At 38.6% G+C, this 20,409-nt stretch overlaps 4 protein-coding genes across 4 annotated transcripts; 2 read left to right on the top strand and 2 right to left on the bottom strand.

The window, feature by feature from the left end:
• Positions 1 to 10,773: 10,773 nt before the first annotated feature.
• On the top strand, positions 10,774 to 11,202 carry LOC108063372 (uncharacterized). Its single transcript, XM_017150439.2, has one exon. It carries the CDS (start codon positions 10,774 to 10,776, stop codon positions 11,200 to 11,202), a length of 429 nt encoding a protein of 142 aa, XP_017005928.2.
• A 338-nt stretch (positions 11,203 to 11,540) lies between these two features.
• On the top strand, positions 11,541 to 12,189 carry LOC123002718 (uncharacterized). Its single transcript, XM_044393260.2, has 2 exons — positions 11,541 to 11,707; positions 11,768 to 12,189. The coding sequence occupies exon 2, from the start codon at positions 11,823 to 11,825 to the stop codon at positions 12,069 to 12,071; it is 249 nt and encodes an 82-aa protein (XP_044249195.1). The 5' UTR covers positions 11,541 to 11,707; positions 11,768 to 11,822; the 3' UTR covers positions 12,072 to 12,189.
• Positions 12,130 to 13,819, bottom strand: LOC108063380 (serine protease inhibitor 42Dd-like). Its single transcript, XM_017150447.3, has 3 exons — positions 13,702 to 13,819; positions 12,396 to 13,358; positions 12,130 to 12,342 (listed from the first exon to the last, which is right to left on the bottom strand). The coding sequence occupies exons 1-3, from the start codon at positions 13,721 to 13,723 to the stop codon at positions 12,218 to 12,220; spliced, it is 1,110 nt and encodes a 369-aa protein (XP_017005936.3). The 5' UTR covers positions 13,724 to 13,819; the 3' UTR covers positions 12,130 to 12,217.
• Positions 13,820 to 14,633: 814 nt separating this feature from the next.
• LOC108063393 (uncharacterized) lies at positions 14,634 to 15,737 on the bottom strand. The gene is made up of 2 exons (XM_017150459.3): positions 15,638 to 15,737; positions 14,634 to 15,487 (listed from the first exon to the last, which is right to left on the bottom strand). The coding sequence occupies exons 1-2, from the start codon at positions 15,677 to 15,679 to the stop codon at positions 14,927 to 14,929; spliced, it is 603 nt and encodes a 200-aa protein (XP_017005948.2). The 5' UTR covers positions 15,680 to 15,737; the 3' UTR covers positions 14,634 to 14,926.
• Between the last annotated feature and the right edge of the window lie 4,672 nt (positions 15,738 to 20,409).

Genomic DNA, 20,409 nt, shown 5'->3' with positions numbered 1-20,409 from the left:
GAAGCTTTTTTGTGCGATCAGAACGGCTTTTGTTTCGATATCGGTGAGTGGTCAATACTTAACGTTTTATTTTAAAGAGCTCGTTTAAAGTCGTTTGTTCTGCATATGAAAAAAATATTGGTTAACTATTTATAAATGGCACTTCATTATTTTTATTGCTAAAGATTTTATTATAACTCTATTTAGTTTATCAGCACTATTTATAATCTTTCTATATTGTAATTTATAATATTATGTGAGTTTTTTACATTTTCACATGAAATATAAACCCCTTTTCCTGATAAATTTATCAAAAATCTTACAAAAAATTCTTCAGGATAGCTTGCTTTTCTGAGTTTCCTTTCAATGAGGAAAGAGATCAGTAGGCCTGCAAAAAAAAAAGGTCCATGATCGAACTGCCAACCAATAAGGCACCGGAGGTAATCAGCAAGATGAGCTGGAACATCAAAGGCGCCCCCAGAGTGTCCAACTGCGTCCTTAAAACTGGATTAAAATTTCATTTAAATTTGCATTTAAATGAGCGTCGAACACTCAAAGTAAATGACCCCATTCAGGCCCAGTCCTTTTGGTTCGCAACTGGAATCCACTCCACAATTCTGCCGGGGACAAAGGTCCAGACGCGAACTTGTGTTTTCCAGACCCAGACATGGGCGGCGTCTCCCCCAACCCGCTCACCCCCCCTTTAAGCCCCCATGCACATGGGCAACATTAAAAGGGGTTTTCTCTTATTTTTTACATTTTTCCACATTTTATTGCGAATGCGACTTCGCCCAGCAGTTGATTACCTTTGGCAGTTGATATTGTAGGGTTTGGCGGAGGGGCGCCGTATTTATATATGCACTGCAGCTTAAGGAGGCAGTCTGCTACTGGCACTCTTAATGGATATTGTTTAAAAATGTAATATTTTCCAATTAAATAAAGGCGCTTGCCTGACCCTCGGCATCACCCGTGGCGACCTCTATTTGAGTCGATTGCCAAACATTGACCAGGCTTTTTATATTTTCTGTTCTGTTTTTTTTTTGGTTAAGAATACATGTGCGTTTTACTTGCTGCCTTTTTCATGTTAATTAATATTGCAGAAACGCTTAAAGGACATTTTAATTGGCCTTCACTTTGTGGGCCAAACGAATTGTTATCGAGAAAAGCGAGAAAAAGGAAAGAAGGATTGGGGAAAAATTAAATCTGCAGGCTATGGAAACGCATTTAACTGGGCTTTCAGCCTTTTCTGAAGAATGTGCAGGAAATTGAGAGGCGAAGTAAAAGGGAAAATCGAAAAATATGCGTAGGGATTACATTTTAAGAATGCTGCGTAGTAAAAAGTTTCAAGTTCTTGGGCAAATAGCTAAGATAGAAAATATAGGGATATAGAAAATCCCATTAAATCCTATAATTTATCCATAATGCGACAAGCAACCGCACGAATTTCGCCTCAACCGATTCCGGCCAATTTATGCAGAAGCAAATCGATTCCTTTTAGCATTGCACAAGTTGGCTCAACAAACATTTGCCTCCAAACTATTGCCGTTGTTCACTCGTTGAAATAACAAATTTTCCAATTTATTTCTTGATTTATTTTCACGCCAATTTCTTGGCTTTGTGTCCGCCCTCAGCAACATGGCTTGACATTTGTTTATTTATTTGGCTTCATGTTTTGTCTTGTGCCATTCCTCTTCATTGTTTTCCGCAGCTTCTTCGCATTTGCCCCTTTTGCGTGAAATCACGAATGAATGAATGACTGCCCCGGCAAGCGCCATGAATATTCATGGGCCATGCCACCAGACCCAACACGAATAACAACAGGAACAGGACGAGAACGAGGACCAGGACGAAGAGCAAAAACAAAAACAATAACAGGAGCAGGAGCTTCGACTTCCACTACAACATATAGCTAACTCAGCTTGCATTTCCGCTGAATGCGGCAACAATTCGCAGAGCCATTTCGCTGTCCACGAGCAGCAGTTTCTCAGAATACCCTAACCAATCGACAGGGGTTTTGAAGGATATCCAGTTGATTGGATTCTTATTCACAAGTCGATTTAATTTTCTCATCTTCTGATAATGACAATAAAGTTAAAAATATATTTCATTGATACCCTTTAATAGATCCTGTAAGAACATTAAAGGGAATGTTATATTAAGGGCTATAACTATTTTAAAAAACTTCTCAGTTTCTCTAACTTTAAAAAAAATGATGTTTTTTAAAAAAAATCCCTATTAAAGAAATGCGAAAACCGTTTTTCTTTTTTTTTTTAAATAAAACTCTTCAATAACACTTTTTATCAGTCTTTAAGTGTTTTTTCTTGAGCAATATTCAGAGCTCATGTCTTTCGCAGTGAATTTTTCCGTTATTTTAAGTTTACACTTTTAAATATTCATATTTTAAGTACTTCCTTATCGTTTTAATAATTCGTTTAGGGTGTCTCCCGTTCGTTGCGATTTCTGAATTATTATTCTTACTGCTTTGTAGACGGTGCTATTTGTCGGCAATGTGTTTGTGTGTTCGCAGATGTTTCTTGGCAAGATGCTGCAAATTGTTTGGGTTTAGTTGTTGTTCTAGCTGCAGCCAGTGTTATTGCTATTTGCACTATTTGTGCAACAGTGGCTCCGAGTGGCCCGTTGGTGCTCTGTTGGTGGTTGATGGTTGTTGGCTGTTGGTGGTGTCATGAGCAGCCAACATTTTGCGGCTGCATGTGCAACAGTTTCTTCTTGCCCGCCCGCAAAAGTAGGCAACGCTTTTTGCACTCGCATCGAACAACAGGAAATTTAATTAAATGCACTTTCTCGCTGGCAATGCGAAAATGTTGCGGAAACTTTTTGGACGTACCGCAGATTTACCTTTACCGTTACTGTTTCCTGGTCACTGCTCCCAGCCGACTGTTCACTGTTGGCCAACGAAGCGTTTTGGTTTAAATGCAATCAGTCGACCGCCTACACTTGACTTTTGTTAAGGGCTTACACGGTGAAAAAATGAGATAGGATATCTTAATTATCATAAGGATAAAAGGGTTAAAAAAGTAGGGTTTTCGAAGTGAATTTCAAAGAAAATTTAAAAATATATTTGGTGCAATAAGAATAAATGGTTAAGAATTAAAATTAAAAAAATCATTTAGAAATTAAAATTTTATTTAATATTTAAAAGCGCCATTCATTAAGATTAGAATTGGGAAAATGTCTGAAAAACCGCTTTAATTATCTGTACATTTTTAAAATATTATTAGATTATAATAGGACCCTAAACCATTTAAGAGATAAATAATCCATAAGTCCCTATAATTATTATACTTTTTTCTCTCTGCACTCCTCATGAGAAACTTGGCAGCTGCTGGGCGATTTCAGATTTGGTCACTCGGTCTCGGTTTGATTACCCTTTGGACAATTTGGCATTTGTGGCCCGAAACACGTAACTCTGAAACTCTGGTTCCGATTTTGATTTGGTTCTGCCGGCGATTGCTGATTGTGTTGTTCTCGCTCAGATTGTATTGATTTTCCCGGCACGCTAATTACTGGCACTGAGTACGAGAGGAGAAAAATGGGAAAAGTCGCTGGTAGGTGGCAGTTTGTTGGGTAATTGTGGTTTGATAACATTTCAAGCTGGGAATTTAAGAGATTTTAAGGGTGCTTTTTGGGAGTATTTGGGTTATTTAAGGTTTCTGAAATTCTTTTAGTTGAAATAGGCTAAGAAAACCATAACAACTTGTATAAAACATTTTTGAATTAAATGAAATACCTATTAATTTAATAAGAAAATCAATTTATGAGCATGACATCTTGTAACATTTTTAGACACACCAAAATAAGTACCCTTTATAGGTTATTAACGACACCCCATGAATCACAGCGCAAGTTTTTATTCTCCCAGCAATAATCCAATCAATTTGATAACGCTAAATTAATCATATCCCTGCAGTCGATGGAAGCTGCACCCCGCACATAATTCTCAACCGAAAAGCACAACCACCCATTCTATTCAGCGATGTTTCAACATTTGGGTTCGATAATGGGGCAAACACACAAAGTTAGACCATTAGGGTGATCCCGCCCCCACTTTTCACCCATCGCCTGTTCTTTGATTTTGCATTCAAGTTGCTTTCCCCGGGATGAATCAAAATCAAAGCTTCTCTGCACTGCAGCTGTATAAATTTTACATTTGTTTCCTTTCAATTTAACAATGTGTACTTTTGGCATTGTTTTGCTTTTTAGCGTGTAAAAAAACGAAGTGGTTCGGGGGCTTCTCTTGTTAGCCATTTCTCTTTTCGTTCGGTTTTTTCGCCTGATTTCGCAATATTTATGATTAGCAATTTATTATTCATCATTTTCGAGTGTGCAAACAGAGGAAAGTGGGCGGTGGGTGAGTAGGGTGGAGCAATGATGGGGCGTAATAACTCTTGTGAAAAATATCGGCGGTTGGAGGCAGGCTTTGCCCCACCATTAACTTGCACTTAATTTGATTAACAAAAGCCGATGTTTACATGCGCCGAATGCGATGGAAATCTATCATAGCTCAACTCAATGGAAATTCGTTGGATTTCGTGGGGAAGTACATATAAATTGAGAGTTGTGTTTGGGCATTTTATGAGCGAGCTTAGTTCGCTTGATTTGTGTGCTTTTGGGGTTTTGCGAAAAAAAAAACTGTGTTCTAGATTTTATTGGCAGAAGATTTATGATTTTGCAATAATTACACTTTCTAACATGAGCTTTAAGTGTTTTTTGCAAAAATATATTTGTAAAGAATTTTAAAAATCTCGAAAATAATATTTGTCTTTGTCTGAAGTGAAATTCTCCAGCTCCAAAAAATTGCAAACTGTCAGATGCAAATGTCTTAGAAGTAAGGAAATGAGTAATATGAAAACAGACTAAAAGAATCTCGAAGAAGGAAATCTGAATGAAGGGAGTGGGAGTGGAACAAATCGCAGCACATGTTGGCATTAGCTTCAAATTACGCACAAGTGCAACAGCGGGACACCAGGATATCAGGACATTTAGACACCAGGACAAACAGGACACCCAGGATATCCAGAACACCCAGCAAAAGAAGTCCAGCCAGGGGCGGACTCTGGCAAACAGAGGCAACATTTTATTGATGTTAATTTAATGCAGAAGAAATAAAAAAGTCAACGGCGACGGCGGCCATGCAACGGAAATAAGAAATGAAACGGAGGCAACAGCGAAATAAAAGATTTGCATATAAACAGTTACTCACACACTCTCGTATATGGGCAGATTTTATGCAGAGGAAAAAATATAGTCCACTTACATACTATTTAACTAAATTTTTAATTATTTGTGTTTATGGTATCATTACTCATAGTATACTCTGTATTTAAATACGCGTAAATACGCGCTCCAGATGTATATTTTTTATTTTGTATGCCATATTTTCATTCCATTGTTTTTATTTTAAGAAAAACCAAGTCTTAATCTATAAACGTAGAAATTTTAATAAATATACATATTTGACAGGTTACGACGCAGAGTTAAAATTTAAGTGCTTGACAGCGAGTGAATAATATAGTTAATATATAATATAGTTAAAATTAGCACTAAAAATTCTAAAGAGCACTTGAATATAAAAATATACTAAAATATTGTAAAATTTTAAACAAAACACGAACACGCGGCCAATAAATTCGTTGGACTTGTGTTGGCATATAACACTTCGTGTGGTAGAATATCAGATGTAAATTTTAGAAATCGGTATAAAGGCGGACACTGCGACTCGAACAAACAAACTCTACAGGGATTCTGGCGAGTGCTATCTTCTTTACTTGAGCTTTGATTGAAATAAACCAAAACCGATTTCACCATGCTGATTAACCGACTTTCCTGTCAGAAGCTTCTGGTCTTCATTGCCTGCATTTTCGTGGCATTGGACACTGCCGACGCTATTCAGTGTCTAAAGGGATATACCTACAGACATGGCCACTGCCAAAAGAAGAAGAATTAAATATTAAAACTCTCATCGAAAGAACTTTTTTCGCAAATGCTTTGAGAATGAAATATAAAAATACAAAATGAAAGTTTATGTTAAATTTTTGGGTCAAAGAAAACAAATTAACTTTTTGCCTATGATAATAAGAACGGGCAATCTCTGAATAAAGATAATTTGTTATCCAAAAATAAAAATTGGATTACTTTGACCAAATTTTGATTTTTTAAAAAATTTAGGAAACTAATATAATTTGACCCCGACTTTTGTCTCTCAAAGTGGCTCTTAAGTTGAATCAGAAACTAAAATTCAGGGCCTCAGTCCAAAATTCCCTATAAAGGGTCGGAAACGATCCTTCTCCCTGTTACATACTTTTGCACAAATACAATATACCCTTCTACTTTACGAGAAACGGGTATTAAAGAGTGTTGTTCATTTTATTTTAATAATTAATTTTTTTTTTCTAAGGTGGTTAACAACTTGTTTGCCTTTCCCATTTTGTACATATTTATCAGTAGCAAGCTAAAAAATAATTTAGAATCATTTGATAAGATATAATAATATTTTTAATGTAATATGTCCTATAAAAAAATAAAAAAAATTTGTTTAAAGTGGAAATGCTGATAAAATGGTAAACTGTGCTTTTATAAATATTTTAAAATTTTTCATTCTTCCAGCTATTACTCTTTCAACTCCAATTTTCTCCCAGTGCCCACAAGTATTTATATATAAAGATATTTGCATAACAGACGTAGACCGGATCGGAGCCCAAAAACTGTCATTGCCAAGGTTTTTACATCCGCTTGCCGCAATCATCGTCTGTTGCCGTTGTTGTACCAAAGGGGGCGGACTCTTAAGAGCCGAGGAGCGGAGAAGAGAAATACTACGGGGGGCTGGAACAATTCAATAATATTTATAGCGTCGTCTCATTCTCGAAATGTCCGCGGCAACATATGCAAGTGGATATTGCTCTATTTTCAAGTGGGATTCCATTATAATATTGTTGTAAGTAGCGGAAAGAAAGGGCCTGGCCTGCAGTATAAAGTGAAAAGGGGATATGCGAATATATGCAAATCGGAGGGCTCGGCCGCGTTGACACTTTGTGCCTCGAAATTTATTGGCATGTGCGAACAGACAGAGCCCGAAATGTAAGGATACTTTCACAGACACCACCCACTCATCCACTCAGCCGCTCGACATCCGAAATCGAAATCCACACATGGCCAAACATTTAAATGTAATTGCAAATATTTAAATTCAATGGGCCCGTGCCAAAATATTGGAGCATTCAATTTATTACCGCCGTCGCCCGATTGGCAACACAAAATGGGGAAATGGCCGATTGATGGGCCTTTACGAGCGTTGTTTGGAATCCATTTAATAGCTCCTAAAAGGCGCTAATTATTTAGCCACATAAATCAGGGCGAACATGGGAAAAAAGGGAAAAATAAATTAAATCATTTGCAGCCGTTTTTCACTAATGCATAAGGCAAACCTTTAAGAAAAAATGCTGTATATTTATTATTATTAGTTTGCTAAACAAGAAACATAACATAGTCTAGGTGCATTTTATAAATCAATTTGGTTATTTAAAATTCAATAAAATACAATTTTTAATGTAGAACTCGGAGAAAGTAAATTGTAAATATTTCTAATTTTTACCTTAAAAATTTCAAGAACTATTTTTTTTTTGCAATTTTTAATTTTTTTTTTTTCAACTAATATTAAATCATTTTGATTTCTAAGAAACCCTTTTTTTTAATTTCCCTTTTCTAATATTTAAAATATATTAAGTTAGGTTAGTCTGTTCATATTAAGTGAACTAAGGTTTATAATCAGAGCTTCTTATCGATTCCAGCCGAAGAAAGTCCCAGATCCTGTCTGGCCGGCAAACAAATAAAAATGGTCATGCAATATTAATATTTATGCACAAATATTGGCTGTAGGGAAAATGATTCGGGGAGTACAAGTTTGCTTTATCTAAGTGAAATGCTAAAAGATTGATGACTTTGGCGCTGGGGTTTCCTAGAGTATAAGCCTGTGTGTGTGTCTATGTTTCTGCCACGCTTATAAGAATTTATGGCAATCGTGGGCAAGGGAAACGCTGCGTATACGCAATATTTATATTTATGTATTATGAATCAATGCGAAAGGGCCAGCGAAGGCAATAAGAACAGGAGAAAAAAAACGAAACGAGTATAAAAGATGCGCACTAAAACAAAAGGATAACAATAACTTTTCGCAGAATGCGTGACGTGGTAAGCAGGGAAAAATAAAGGAAAATGGGGAAAAAGCCAAGGCGTTCTGGTTCTGGGGAAAGTAAATGGTTTTGCAGCCTTGCACAGAAAGGTCCATTGGGGCGGATTATGAGTGAGATTCGCTCGACTCGCCCCCCAAATAAAAAAAAAACAAAGTAAGGAACAGCAAATAGAGCCAAGTCATAAAAATTGCATGAAAATGGGGGCAGGAAATTCGGCCGCCCTCGTCCACTGACTCATATGTGCGGGGATTATCCGCCGGATGGGATACGCTGGGATCCCTCGTCCTTGTCTTCCTTGTTTATTTGTTTGGCTTTTACGCCAAAAATTATACTATTACAATCAAGTTTACGATTGCAATTCGCTGCCTCCGTTGAGTGCCAATGAAGGCGATGATGGCAAAGTACGAACACGATCATAGCCACTGCGTTTATTCCTGATGATGATGATGATTGGTTGGGAATATACATAAATTCACCGGGAAACGATTGCCTTCGGGGATGGAGATCTGACCGCTTGAGACTTCTCGGCGAGGAGAGAAAATTGGAGGAGGGAAAGTAAGTTAAATTTAATGAAAATTTTGTAAAATAAATTATAATAGGTATCTTTTGTTTTTAGCAACAGGGAAACCCAAGACATCATTCTTCCTACACTGATACTAAAATATTATATCAATATTTTCTTTAAAATTACATAAAAAAAAAAGTCATATTTATTTACTTTCAAATTTAAAATTATCAAAGACTGTAAATGATTAAAATTATATCGAGAAATATTATAGCTAAACAGATATTTATTTAATGAGTAATATATATTTTTATTTATTACGTTCCTTTTTTATCAGTGTAGCCTATTCCTTTTGCCTTCGAAGCTAACGTGTTTGCAGTGCCTAATTTCCCTCGAACTCATCTCTCGTCGAATTCTAATGTGCAAGTTGACTTTGTGCATTCGCGCATTGCCTGCCACGCATTTACCCCTCAACCCCTCAGCCCTTAACCCTCTAAGGCCCCTCGCCATTCGAGGGATGCGGCAACTACAGCCACCGCAGCAACAACAAGGACAACGGCAACAGCAACGCCAACGACAGGATATGGCAAGTGGGCAACTTTGGAGCAGGCGAGTTTAAATTGCCAGAGCTAAAAGGGTTGCCAACAACAACGCCGGGGAAAACGTAACTTTTTTCTGGTTTTTCCCCTATGATTTTCATGTTTTTTTCTTTTTTTTTTTTGAAAACATCGACAAGCGGCTCTTTTGACTGCCATTACCCCCCAATTGCCACCCCTCGCAACTTGTTTTTTGTGGCACAAAACTTTGCACTTTGACATGCAGCCACGTGTGGCATGATGCTAAGAGCTAAAGGTGTGTGTGCGTCTGTGGGTGTGTGTGAATGAATGTCTGAGTATGGGTAACGGCGCGATTGTGTGCGTGTGAGGTAGTGAATTGAATGAGCTTTCAATGCTGCCTGCCAATTGGCTGACAAACGTGTCTAATAGTTTCCAATTGCAATCAATGATTTGTGATTGAAAGAGAGCAGTGAATTGATGCCATCTTGGGGAGCGTTTTATAAGAACTTGATTCACAAACCTCTGGGAACTCAGTTCTGGTTGAAGTTGAGACTGTGAAATTTGATATGCTGCATTTTTAGGCCTTTCATATCTAAATTTTATTATATATTACTTTCTATCAATGCAATTGTTCTAGTAACAGCTAAATATCAACTAATATTCAACATATATCGTTGCTTCCCTTTGCTTATCGCGTTTAGTTGTTGACTCACTGTCTTAATTTTCTCTGTGGAGTAATCAGCACGCAAAATACAGTCATTATAATCAACGACCTCTTGGTACAGTAAACACCCTCGCATAACGAATCCACGCGCACACGTGCGCACACTTGAAAAAAAATCTTTCTACTCGCATGAATATTTTAAAGCTCGCATCACATTCAAATTATGATAATGATGACGATGGGCGAGAGTGGGTTTTTTTGCATATGACTGGGGGTGATGGTGTGCCATATAGAGGGTGTATGGAGCGCTAACGAGCGCAGGTACACTCAGGAGCTCAGGGACAGGGACCCAGGATCCGCGTTTGAGGACTACCCCTCTCGCAAACCCATTCCCACCCCAAAACACACTCTTCCCATTCCCCTCAGAAACGCTTTCGTTAATGCATTTCATTAATTTTTATACAATTCGAATAAGCATTGTATGTGCGAGGGTGTGTGCGTGGGGATAATGAGCACTTTTGTGCGGAGGATTTCGAAGGGGGAGGATCGTTAGAAGTCACTTGATGTGGCAACCCCCAGAGGAGTGACGAATGCACTTCTGGCCTTGAGCTTCTTAACTTTTGTCATTCAAGGTGGAGGTTTTGGAAATAGAGAAAATCGATACAAATTATAGAAATTTAATTTTAATGCCGTGATATATGAATAAAAATGTATATGTATCATTTAAATTCTTAATATAATTGTGTATATTTTGGGTTATTATAATTAACATCTATGCAGGAGGCTTTGAATGAAAGCCCAAAACTTTGTAACTCGAATTTCAATTGTTTATGTATTGCAAACTTTTCCAATTGAGTCATAATGGAGGAGACATTAACGACGGTGGATTCGCCGGATGTGAAGACAGTGGCCCCGGTTCCTGTAATCGACTGGGGAACCTACTCCTTTAGCACCACCGTCGCCACCACCACCACCACCACCACTGAAAAAGCGGCGTCTTCGGGTTCACTGGGTGTCGGGATCATTGTGCTAATTGTGTTCCTGGTGCTCCTGTGCTGCCTGTTCGTCATCTGCCTGCCGATCCTCTGCTTGTGCGGCTGCTGTGGATTGGCCTGCTCCGCCTGTTTCACCTGTGGTGGAGACGGATGTTGCGGTGATGGAGGTGAAGGTGGCGGAGACGATTGTTGTGGCGACGATTGTTGTGGCGACGATTGTTGCCAGGGCGGCGGCGGCTGCGGCGACTGCGATGGAGGGGACGATTGTTGCGATTGCAATTTAGACGATGATTAATCGGTCAGAAAGTTGAGTTACACATTATATGTACGTAGTCCTATGTACGTGATCCTATCTAAAACGCAATAAATTTAATGTGTATGTGCTTATAGAAACTATTAATAATTAGACTTTGGATATAAAATTAATAAATAAAATTTGTTCTATTAAATAAGTTTTGATTTTCGATTTAAACATTTTTTTAAATTAAGATAGCTTATAAAAATATATATAAAAAAGTTTATTAAAAAAAAATGTAGATAAATATCTATTTGAATATACTTCCAAATATTTTTATTGGTTTCAAAACACGAATTCCAAAGCGCTATATTTAATAGTCTAAAAAAGTTAACTCGAAAAAAACCTAAGCTGATTCAGTAAGCTGCGACTGCGACCTCCTAAAAATTCGAATAATTTAAAAAACATCTGAATGTTTTTACAATATTTTTTGAATAAACGGAACGATCGAAATTCTTGAGCTGCTATGCGAATGACCGAAAGACGACATGAATTGAAAACTGCAGTAAGTTATGAGCCATTATTGTAATGTACCTTTCCTTCAGCACAATTCATTTCTTCTTAGAGGTGTCAATGTGAAACAGGAATTATCAAAATTGGCCAGTTTTCTCATTTGAGCTATGGACGAGTCGACGCCGATAACAACGTACATAGACTACGAAGAATTGGAAAGCAATGTAACAGTTGCGGCTCTGAAAACAACCACTTATGCACCGGCAACTTCCGTCGGCCTGTGGGGACTTTTGTTCATATTCGTCATAATATTCCTCTTCATTGTCCTGTGTTGCACCTGCATGGGTCTACTGGTCCTCTTTGGTTGTGTAAAGTCCTTTCTTTGTTTTCGGTGTCGACGTCGAGATGAGCAATAAATGAACGGAGATCATTGAATAAAATTCTACAAAATTCTACTGAGAAAATCATATATCATTTGTGTAAATTTAGCATCTATTATATGTCTATTAAACGTTATTTATTTTATATATACAAGTTATTGAAAAAATTATTAGTCTTCGATTCAAACTACCTTTGGCACAGCCACATGGCCAATGAAATAAATGTGATTTGGATTCTTGACCGCAAAAATGAATGGACGATTGGCCCAGAATTCAACGGGGGAACCCATCCATCTGCCGCCAAAGTCTGAAATAAAGGTTTATTTAAATTATTTAAATTAAATTAATTTCAAAATATACCATTTTTTCCTGTCTGATGGCTGAATTCGCTGATTTCGAAGAAGCTACTGTGCATCATAGTGCTGATTTTGTGACTTTTGTGCTCCTTCCCAGTCATTCCCCTCAAATCCGGATTCATGAACAGGGTTTTCACACCCAGTGGTTTGAGAATTGATTCCAAAGCGATCCTTGAGTGAACTCGGAACTTGGGTAGTTGCAGGTGTACGAACTTTTCCTCCAGACTCCTGCTCACCCACATGAGATCCACTTTGCTGATGAGGTTGCTCAGCTCGGAGAGACCCTTCTCGGGATCGCGGGGCATAACGATTAGCATGGAGAGCTCGTTGTTTTGGTATGGCACTTCGACCATTTCCGCATCCAGATCGAAATTTTCCCCCCAGCGGAATGTGCCAAAGGTTTCCATTGTGTCCACTGGGATGTCGAAACCATTTCCCTGGTAAAATGGTCGCTTTTTGGTATCATTGATTGAAAAGACACTGGCCCACTTGCCATGGAAATGCGCCGTATTGGCCACAACCATCTTGGTGTTCTTCCCGATTCTCGAGGGATGGAAGAGATTGTCCATTTTGTGGCTCGTCGTCAGGCGAATGAAGTCATTGATCGCATCGCTGGCTCCTTGGGGATTTCCGAAGTGCACCCTATCCGCCTCCCACTTCATGACCTCGGCTACCTGCTTCTGGTAGCCCTTAAGTAGGGGCACATCCCTATCGACAAACACCCGATTGACCATGGTCACATCGTCCAAAAATATGTCTCCATGGGCCACCTGCTCCATCACGTCCTCCAGCTCCTTGCAGTGCTGCATGCCGAAGAAAACGGAGCCCAGTGCCATGTTGGTCGAAGCTGGGGATAGCACAATGTTCCTGTGGAGATTTTTCCTTGAGGCCTGGTAGTACAATTTGCTGGCAAATTCATTTGATCGCGATAGTTTGGCCAGTAGAAAAGTAGTGGTAAAAATACATACTGCAACGAAAAAATTTTATTTAAATAGAACTGTTATTTAAACAATAAATAATTAAAAATAAAAAAAAATAGAAATATTTTGACATTTGAAATTTAGAAAATTGTTGAAAATAAATATAATATTTAAATTAAATAAAATGTTTACATCTTGAAAGCCATAGAAAATATTAAAACTTAAACTTGCATAATATTTGGCTTCATTGTTATCTGTTTTAAGTTTAATATGGATTTTTATTTTTAAAAATGAAACATTATTGTGTATTAATTAATGACTTGTCAATGCTCTCTTTTAATTTTTCTCGAAATAAATTCCATTTGACTTCGATTTTCTGGAGAGACTCACCAAATTTCAGAGCAACTTGCATCTTTCTGTGAGGGTCTTTGGGCAGCAAATGGGAGTGATTCGGAGAATCTTTGGCCAGAGTGCCAGTGTGACAAATGTAAACCGATTAGCCACAGCTGAGCCGATTATCAGATGGCACAAAGAAAATAACCCAGGCAGTAGAGAGAATGCCCCAGGGCAGGAATTTTCCCATTTTCCTCTGTGGACTGTGGACTGAGTGCATAAATTCCGGGCATCTCCTGCAGCTGGAGGAAAGACACAAAACACTCGTCCAAGTCCAAGTCGTAAATGCACTCAGCACTTTGTCAGCTCTCAGACAGGAAATGCAGTTGCCATTTTTCTTTTATCCCTGCAAATCCCGCTTCCTCCGCCCCCCCGGAAAGTCGTTCTCCAACTGTCTACATTTTTCACTTGCCATCCATAAAAAGTATCAGTTTTAGTTTCAGTTTTAGCTCCTCACATGGCTACAAGTCTCGTATGTCTTCTGCCTGTCCGTTGGATCTGTTGTTTTGCTGTCTCAATTTCGCCAACGCTTCCATATTCAGTTTCATAATTTTTACCCAAGTTTATCATCCTTTTTGCGAGGCATGACAAAGTTTTCATTGCCGTCGACACGGGGGCTGGAAAAAAGTTTCCTCCAGCTGTGAAGTGCATTAAACAAAGCCCTCATACACACGATCTGTATTTGGGAGATGGGGAAGGGAGCGTGTTATGGAAAAATTGCATTCATCTGGGGGAAGTAAGTTAGTAAGTGGAAGGGCACAACAAGATAATAGCTTCAATGCACTCACTCACTTTTTACATTTATATCTTAAATTTATAAGTACAAAAGGATAGCACTATCTGCGTTTCCTTTTCTTTATTTCTATGAATTTGATACTTTATTGAGAGTTATTGCTTTAAAAGCAAAGTTAATAATATATATTTATTTTATTATTTTTCCTTTTTTTAATTGTTTTGTAATGAAGAAAATTATACTTAATGACATGAAATCATTTTTATCTCTCGTTTTATTTAGTTCAGATAAGGTTAAGTAATTTAAAAATAATTTTCTTTTTGCACAAAGGCTGTTTGCTGATAAAGTTCAAGGTAATGGTGGGTTATTATTAAACCACGAATTTTTTGTTTAGTTTACACACATATGAAATGTTTATACATAACTATTCTTATCACTTAATTGCCTATCTTATAGCTTAAAAAGTCATTCAACTGGGCTCGTCACTCGCTAATCTCTGAACTTTCCCAGCCATTTGACGAACTCCCTCAGTTTCTCCAATCTTCGGGGACCTCCACGTGTTAGGATCCTTCTCCACCTGCGCTCCACAGCCAAGCGATCCTCCCGATCTATGGACTCCAGGTGCTTCTTCAGCTTTCTGTAGATTAGCTTTTGCAGTTGAGCCGTTCGGGTTTGAACGGTTCGCTTCCAGCGATCGAATCCATTGCGCTGCAGGCAAAGTGCAAGCAACTGGGTCTCAATACTGGATGTCCTCAGCGGGTCCCCGGTGGTATCAGAATCAAGATAGTCCTCAATCACTTCATAAAACGCATTCAGCTTCAGCTCTGTGTGATTTGCATTGACGGCAGTAAAGACATCGAACCGATCTAAATAGCCCAGAAGAATTGAGTTCTGGGAGTCCAACACAAGGAGATCTTCTACCACATAGTCCACCAGTTCAATTGCCTGTACAACCAGCTGATTGCTAATAGTTTGTATGGCTTGATCCGACTGCAAATACAATCGATGGCGACTCTGATCTCCATAGGCTGTTATCAACGCAGGAGCAAGCTTAAATGATATAAAAGTAGGTTAGTTTTAATATTTAAAATATAATAATTACTCTTAATATTGATTAATCTTGCCATAAAAATTAAAATAAATATAAATACATTTTTTTCTTATAGTTAGATCATATTTCTCGACTTTCTTTATTCTTACCAATGCCAAAAGCAAAATTCCTAGGCTATTCTGAAAGCTCATGGTGATCTTGCTCGCCCAAAAGTCGTTCGTCTACTGACAACACTCTGCCCAACTCAAAGAACTGGGAAGCGTGTCAAATCGTAGATAGTCTTATCTCTCTGAAATTTCCCTGTCGAATCGGCGCTTGTCCGAATGATAGAATTTATTAATAAACTCATAAAGATGACACATGACGTCATCAAGTCAATGACGTTTCTCCTTGGGTGAAGAACCCGCAGATAAGTGATAGGCAAAGGTTTATTGGATTTAAATTTATGAATGGACGCCGCCAGGGGGCAGACAGTAGTTATCTGTACCGACATACAATGATTGTGATTCAGGAAAGTGTCTGAAAAAGTTGGAATATCGCAGGTCTTTATCTTACACAGAGAACAAATAACCCATCAAAAGCCGAGAGATATGTGGGCAAATCTAAATCGCTTAGCAACTGAAGATGGCCGCCAGAGAAAAAAGCCAAAAGCTCGAAGTCGAAACTATTCATTGCGTATACGCCGCATGGGCCGTAATAATAGTGAAATAAAAGTCCACTTAGTCAGCAGTCAGTGGGGAAATGGAGGAAACGAAAGGAATGGCATCCTCATATGGTATGGGATATGAGGAGGTCATGCATTCATTGTGCTGGGGTTAGACCCTCAGGACAATCGACTGTGTCTGTTTCTGTGTGTGTGTGCCGTTGTGATAAATGTCTGAACTGGGTCAGTGGCGTACGATGATGAAACGCGGCGGGCAAAAAATGGCAAATAAAACGCCGATTGCTCGTATCAGAGTTTCGAATGAAATCCCTTATCCCCGCCATCCCCACTTTAAATGCCTCGCATTCGGAGTTCAGTTTTCGAGTGGCCGACAAATCCCCAATGTGCGCTGCAATTTCAACTTTGATAAGCGAAGTTTAGTGCGGAAAAAGCAGAGCCAACAAAAAAATCAAAATCATTTTCGCCCCCGCCATATGACAATGTTATTAGCGTAGTTTCTGCTATTTTCAGGGATTTAACCAGTTTTTATGCCCTTTTTTGTTGCGCGGTTAGCGTTGCGATGGTAACTTTTGAGTGCCGCATGCGAATCCTGATGGATGGGAAAGCGTTGAACCAGGCTAAAGCTTAATTGGGTATCTGCATTCAGGGGGCGGAATCTCGGGACTCTTTAAAGTTCCAGCTGTTAAAAAATCAAGGGAACATAATCAAACCCGAAGACTGCCAAACAATTACCTCCTTTGGGGCCGGAAAAATCCCTTACTCTCTATATGGCGAAACAATAACCGAGAAGTTTGCCTCCGGCAGAACAGCCCCCTAAAAACGCAAGTGCTATAAATTGCCCCAACAACGCCTGCTGTTCCTCCATAATATCCAAGCATTTCCATTTCCCCCTTATCACCCGCCCCGTTGCATGCAAATTTCAATAACTTGTATTCGGTAACCCTTTTTCGAGCAACTGACACTGAATATCAAATATGAGTTGGAGCCAAAAATTATTTGCATACTTTCGGGGATGCTTTCCGCCACACCAAAAAACACGCAGAGCGAAACAAAAAGAGTCTGAAAAAATAAAGATTGTATTTAGAGGGATTTTGACGAAGGTATAAGTTCTCTACAAAATATTTAAAGTGATTTTTCTTTCATATACTATTTTACAGTGTTCCACAGATTTTTTTTTCAGAAATTTTAGGGATGCTATCAAATAAGAGTTTTTTTAAATATTTAATATTTAAAGATTATAAATCAAACAATAATATATTTTATGATATTTCAGTGATAAAAATTTCAATAATTCAGTAATTAAAAAGGTTTATATATATTTGCTAAAAAGAAATAAATTTTCAAATAACCAACTAAAAACTATACATTTTTTGTCCAAAACTTACAAGAACAAGGTAAAACTCCTTCTTATAGAGTAGCCCAACCAGAGAGTAAGAACCCACAGGAACTACAAGCAGACTCGCACATGTGGCGCGCTTTTGGTTTTACCGGGGGGAGTGAAAAACCTAAACAGGAGCTAAAAAAGGAATACGGAAACACAAAAAAAAAGGGGAATCGCTACATGCCTTTGTAAGGGGGTGTAAACACCAAAAGCAAACCCCTTTCTTTATTTTTTACACCGAAACGAGTTATTTATTGCATTTGCAAATTTTACACAACATTTTGCAGTTACCTCAGCGCCGTAAAATCCCCGGCTCTTTTCCTTTTTTTCTCCGCAGAAGGTGTAGCCGAAGTTTATCGCGGTAAAAATTGATTCAGTTTATACATATTTGCATGTGTATCGGGGAATCGGGGTGGCTCTTTGTAACACGAAGCTGCAAGTTCAATGAAGCCAAAAGGTGTTGGCTCCCCCATCCCTCAAGCAGTAAAATTGATGTGCAAATATTTTCATAAATTTGTATGCCAAAGTTTCAGGTGTCATGTTTGAAAACATCCCAGCGAAAACCCGAATTTTCCATAAAAAGGAAAAAAGTGTTTCACAACTCCACTCCTCGCACTTTGGGCGAATTCTGCAAATTTGATTTTTGCGGTGGCAATGAAATTTTGATTTTTGCCATTTCTTTTTTTTTTTGGCTGGTTGAAAAATTGCTGCGATAATTTTTGATAGAGCTGTAAATTTTCGTTGTATTTGGTGGAAGTACCTAGATTATTAAATTGCAAATGTAATTTATTGAGTCGTATAAATATCTTGGAATTATTTCTGACAATCGGTAAAGTGGAAACGGAATTGGAATCGGAAAAATTATATAAGGAACAATAAGATGCTACAATTTTAAGCTTTTCCTTTCTTCGCTTTGCAACTTTCACTTTCTGAACCCTTTCTGTAGCATTTTTTCCGCAACCATAACTAATTCGCATGTCCTTCCGCTTGCCACTTATCTCAGCTGCTGTTATATGGTAAAATATGGGGGATGTCATGCCAAATAAAGGCGACCAATAAAAAGTGTGGCCAAGATAAGCAAAGTGGCGCAGACAAAGCCGGCAAAAAAGGGGAAAAAGGCAACAGAAACCAGGTTGGAAAACAGAACAAAAGATGGCTATGATTTAAGTTTTCTTTTTCCCGTTTTTTTCCTCCCTTTCGCTAGCCAAATTGATCAAGATATATAGGTGTATTTTGCGGGTAACCTGGTTAAGTGCACAGTCCGGCTGTCAAGATAAGTTCCTTGTTTTAGGTTCCCGGCTACACTTTAAGCCCCTTAATATGTATGTCCAACTTTTGTTTAACTTTTGTGCGGATTTCCTCGACTATACAGGTTAGCATTTCTTATTTTTTTCGTTATTCCTTCGTTACTCCGTAAGATGAATGCGTTTGCTTATCTGGTGGTCACTTTCCTCTGTCTCGGTTTCAATGTTGGGGATTCCCATTCCCGGATTTGCGGCTCCCGGCTTTCCTAGCCTGTCAAACGGTGTTTTAGTACCCGTTACGGGCTGCTCCTGTGTCCACCCGATTATCTCCCAGACTCTCGCCCCTTGGATCCCCATATCCCCACTTTATCCCCGTGTTGAAAGCGATATGTCTGCTCTGTGGGCTGTCCCTTGCCCTCAAGAATGGGATATCTTTCGGCCTGACAGCATCTTAACTAATATAATGCCCAATTTTCTGTGGTTTATGGCTTACAACTGTCAATGCCTCGTCCGACCATCCATCTAAGCATTTCCCTTTCTGGGCTTCGTTGGGATTTTTACGGGATTTTTCTAGCCATTGAAAGGTCGTTATTTAAATTGATATAAATGATATGTCCTCGGATTTTGCCTTTCTGTTTGTTTGGTCAGTACTGTAAGTGAATTTCAAATCGACATGAACGCTAAGTGACTTTGATTTATCATAGAGCACATGAGTTATTTACACACACGTTTGTGTCTCGACCATTTGACCACTATTTGAGCAATTCTCCTTGTCCTTCTGTTCCCGAAGTGCAAACAAAGTGTCCTGTGTATAAACAGCTGTTGGACCCGCATTCTCAAAATGTGGTGCATTTGCAAACAATTAGCTGAAGTGGGCCCTCAGATTTTGCCCACACACTCTGTATTTTCAATCACATTAATATCACATTAATATTAATATCACATCAGCAATATTTTATTGGGCAGTTTGCGCATCTTTTAACAAATTGCAGGACATTAAGTTTTTATGTTCGCCACCACTTGGTCCTGTTGTTCGAGTGTTTATCTGGCATCTTCGGCTGTATCTCTCTGGATCTTAATGGCATCTCTATATCGCCATAACGAAATTTCATTTCACTCGGGCAATTAAAATGCCACTGAAATCGTTATTCAGATGGCTAGCTGCATTTAATGGAAGCCACTCATCCTTCGATTTCCTGCACTTTATGACTTATGCGCAAGTTTTTCCGAAACATTTTCCGAGCTAATTAAACGCGTAAGAGAGAAAGCACACAATGTTGCCTCTTTGCCTTTACTTTCCCTTTGGGCGTTCAGAAGAATAATGTCGAAATATTAATTACTTGCCATTATTTACACGCCTACATCCGTGCGGCTCTCGAGACGCAGACTCAGGTGTTTCCTTGATGTGGTGGGATTTTCAGGGGGTGTTTCTGTGGTGGGTGGTTGTGTTGGCTGGCTATATTTCATCCCACAACAAATGCCCCACAATCATTCAAACGCAGACACGGGGGATTTGTCGCCGTCTAAGCTGCGCGTTGAGTTGAACAACTCAATGAGTGGCGGGGACCCAGTTTAAATGAAAGTGAGCTCCATTCATGTTAATTATTTAGAAAGCATTCAGATTTATTTACT

Source organism: Drosophila takahashii, chromosome 2R (genome assembly GCF_030179915.1).
Source record: "Drosophila takahashii strain IR98-3 E-12201 chromosome 2R, DtakHiC1v2, whole genome shotgun sequence".
In the NCBI taxonomy this organism is placed as follows: Eukaryota; Metazoa; Arthropoda; class Insecta; order Diptera; family Drosophilidae; genus Drosophila; species Drosophila takahashii.
The sequence above is the reverse complement of the archived record's forward strand: the minus strand, read 5'-3'. Positions and strand labels throughout refer to the sequence as shown.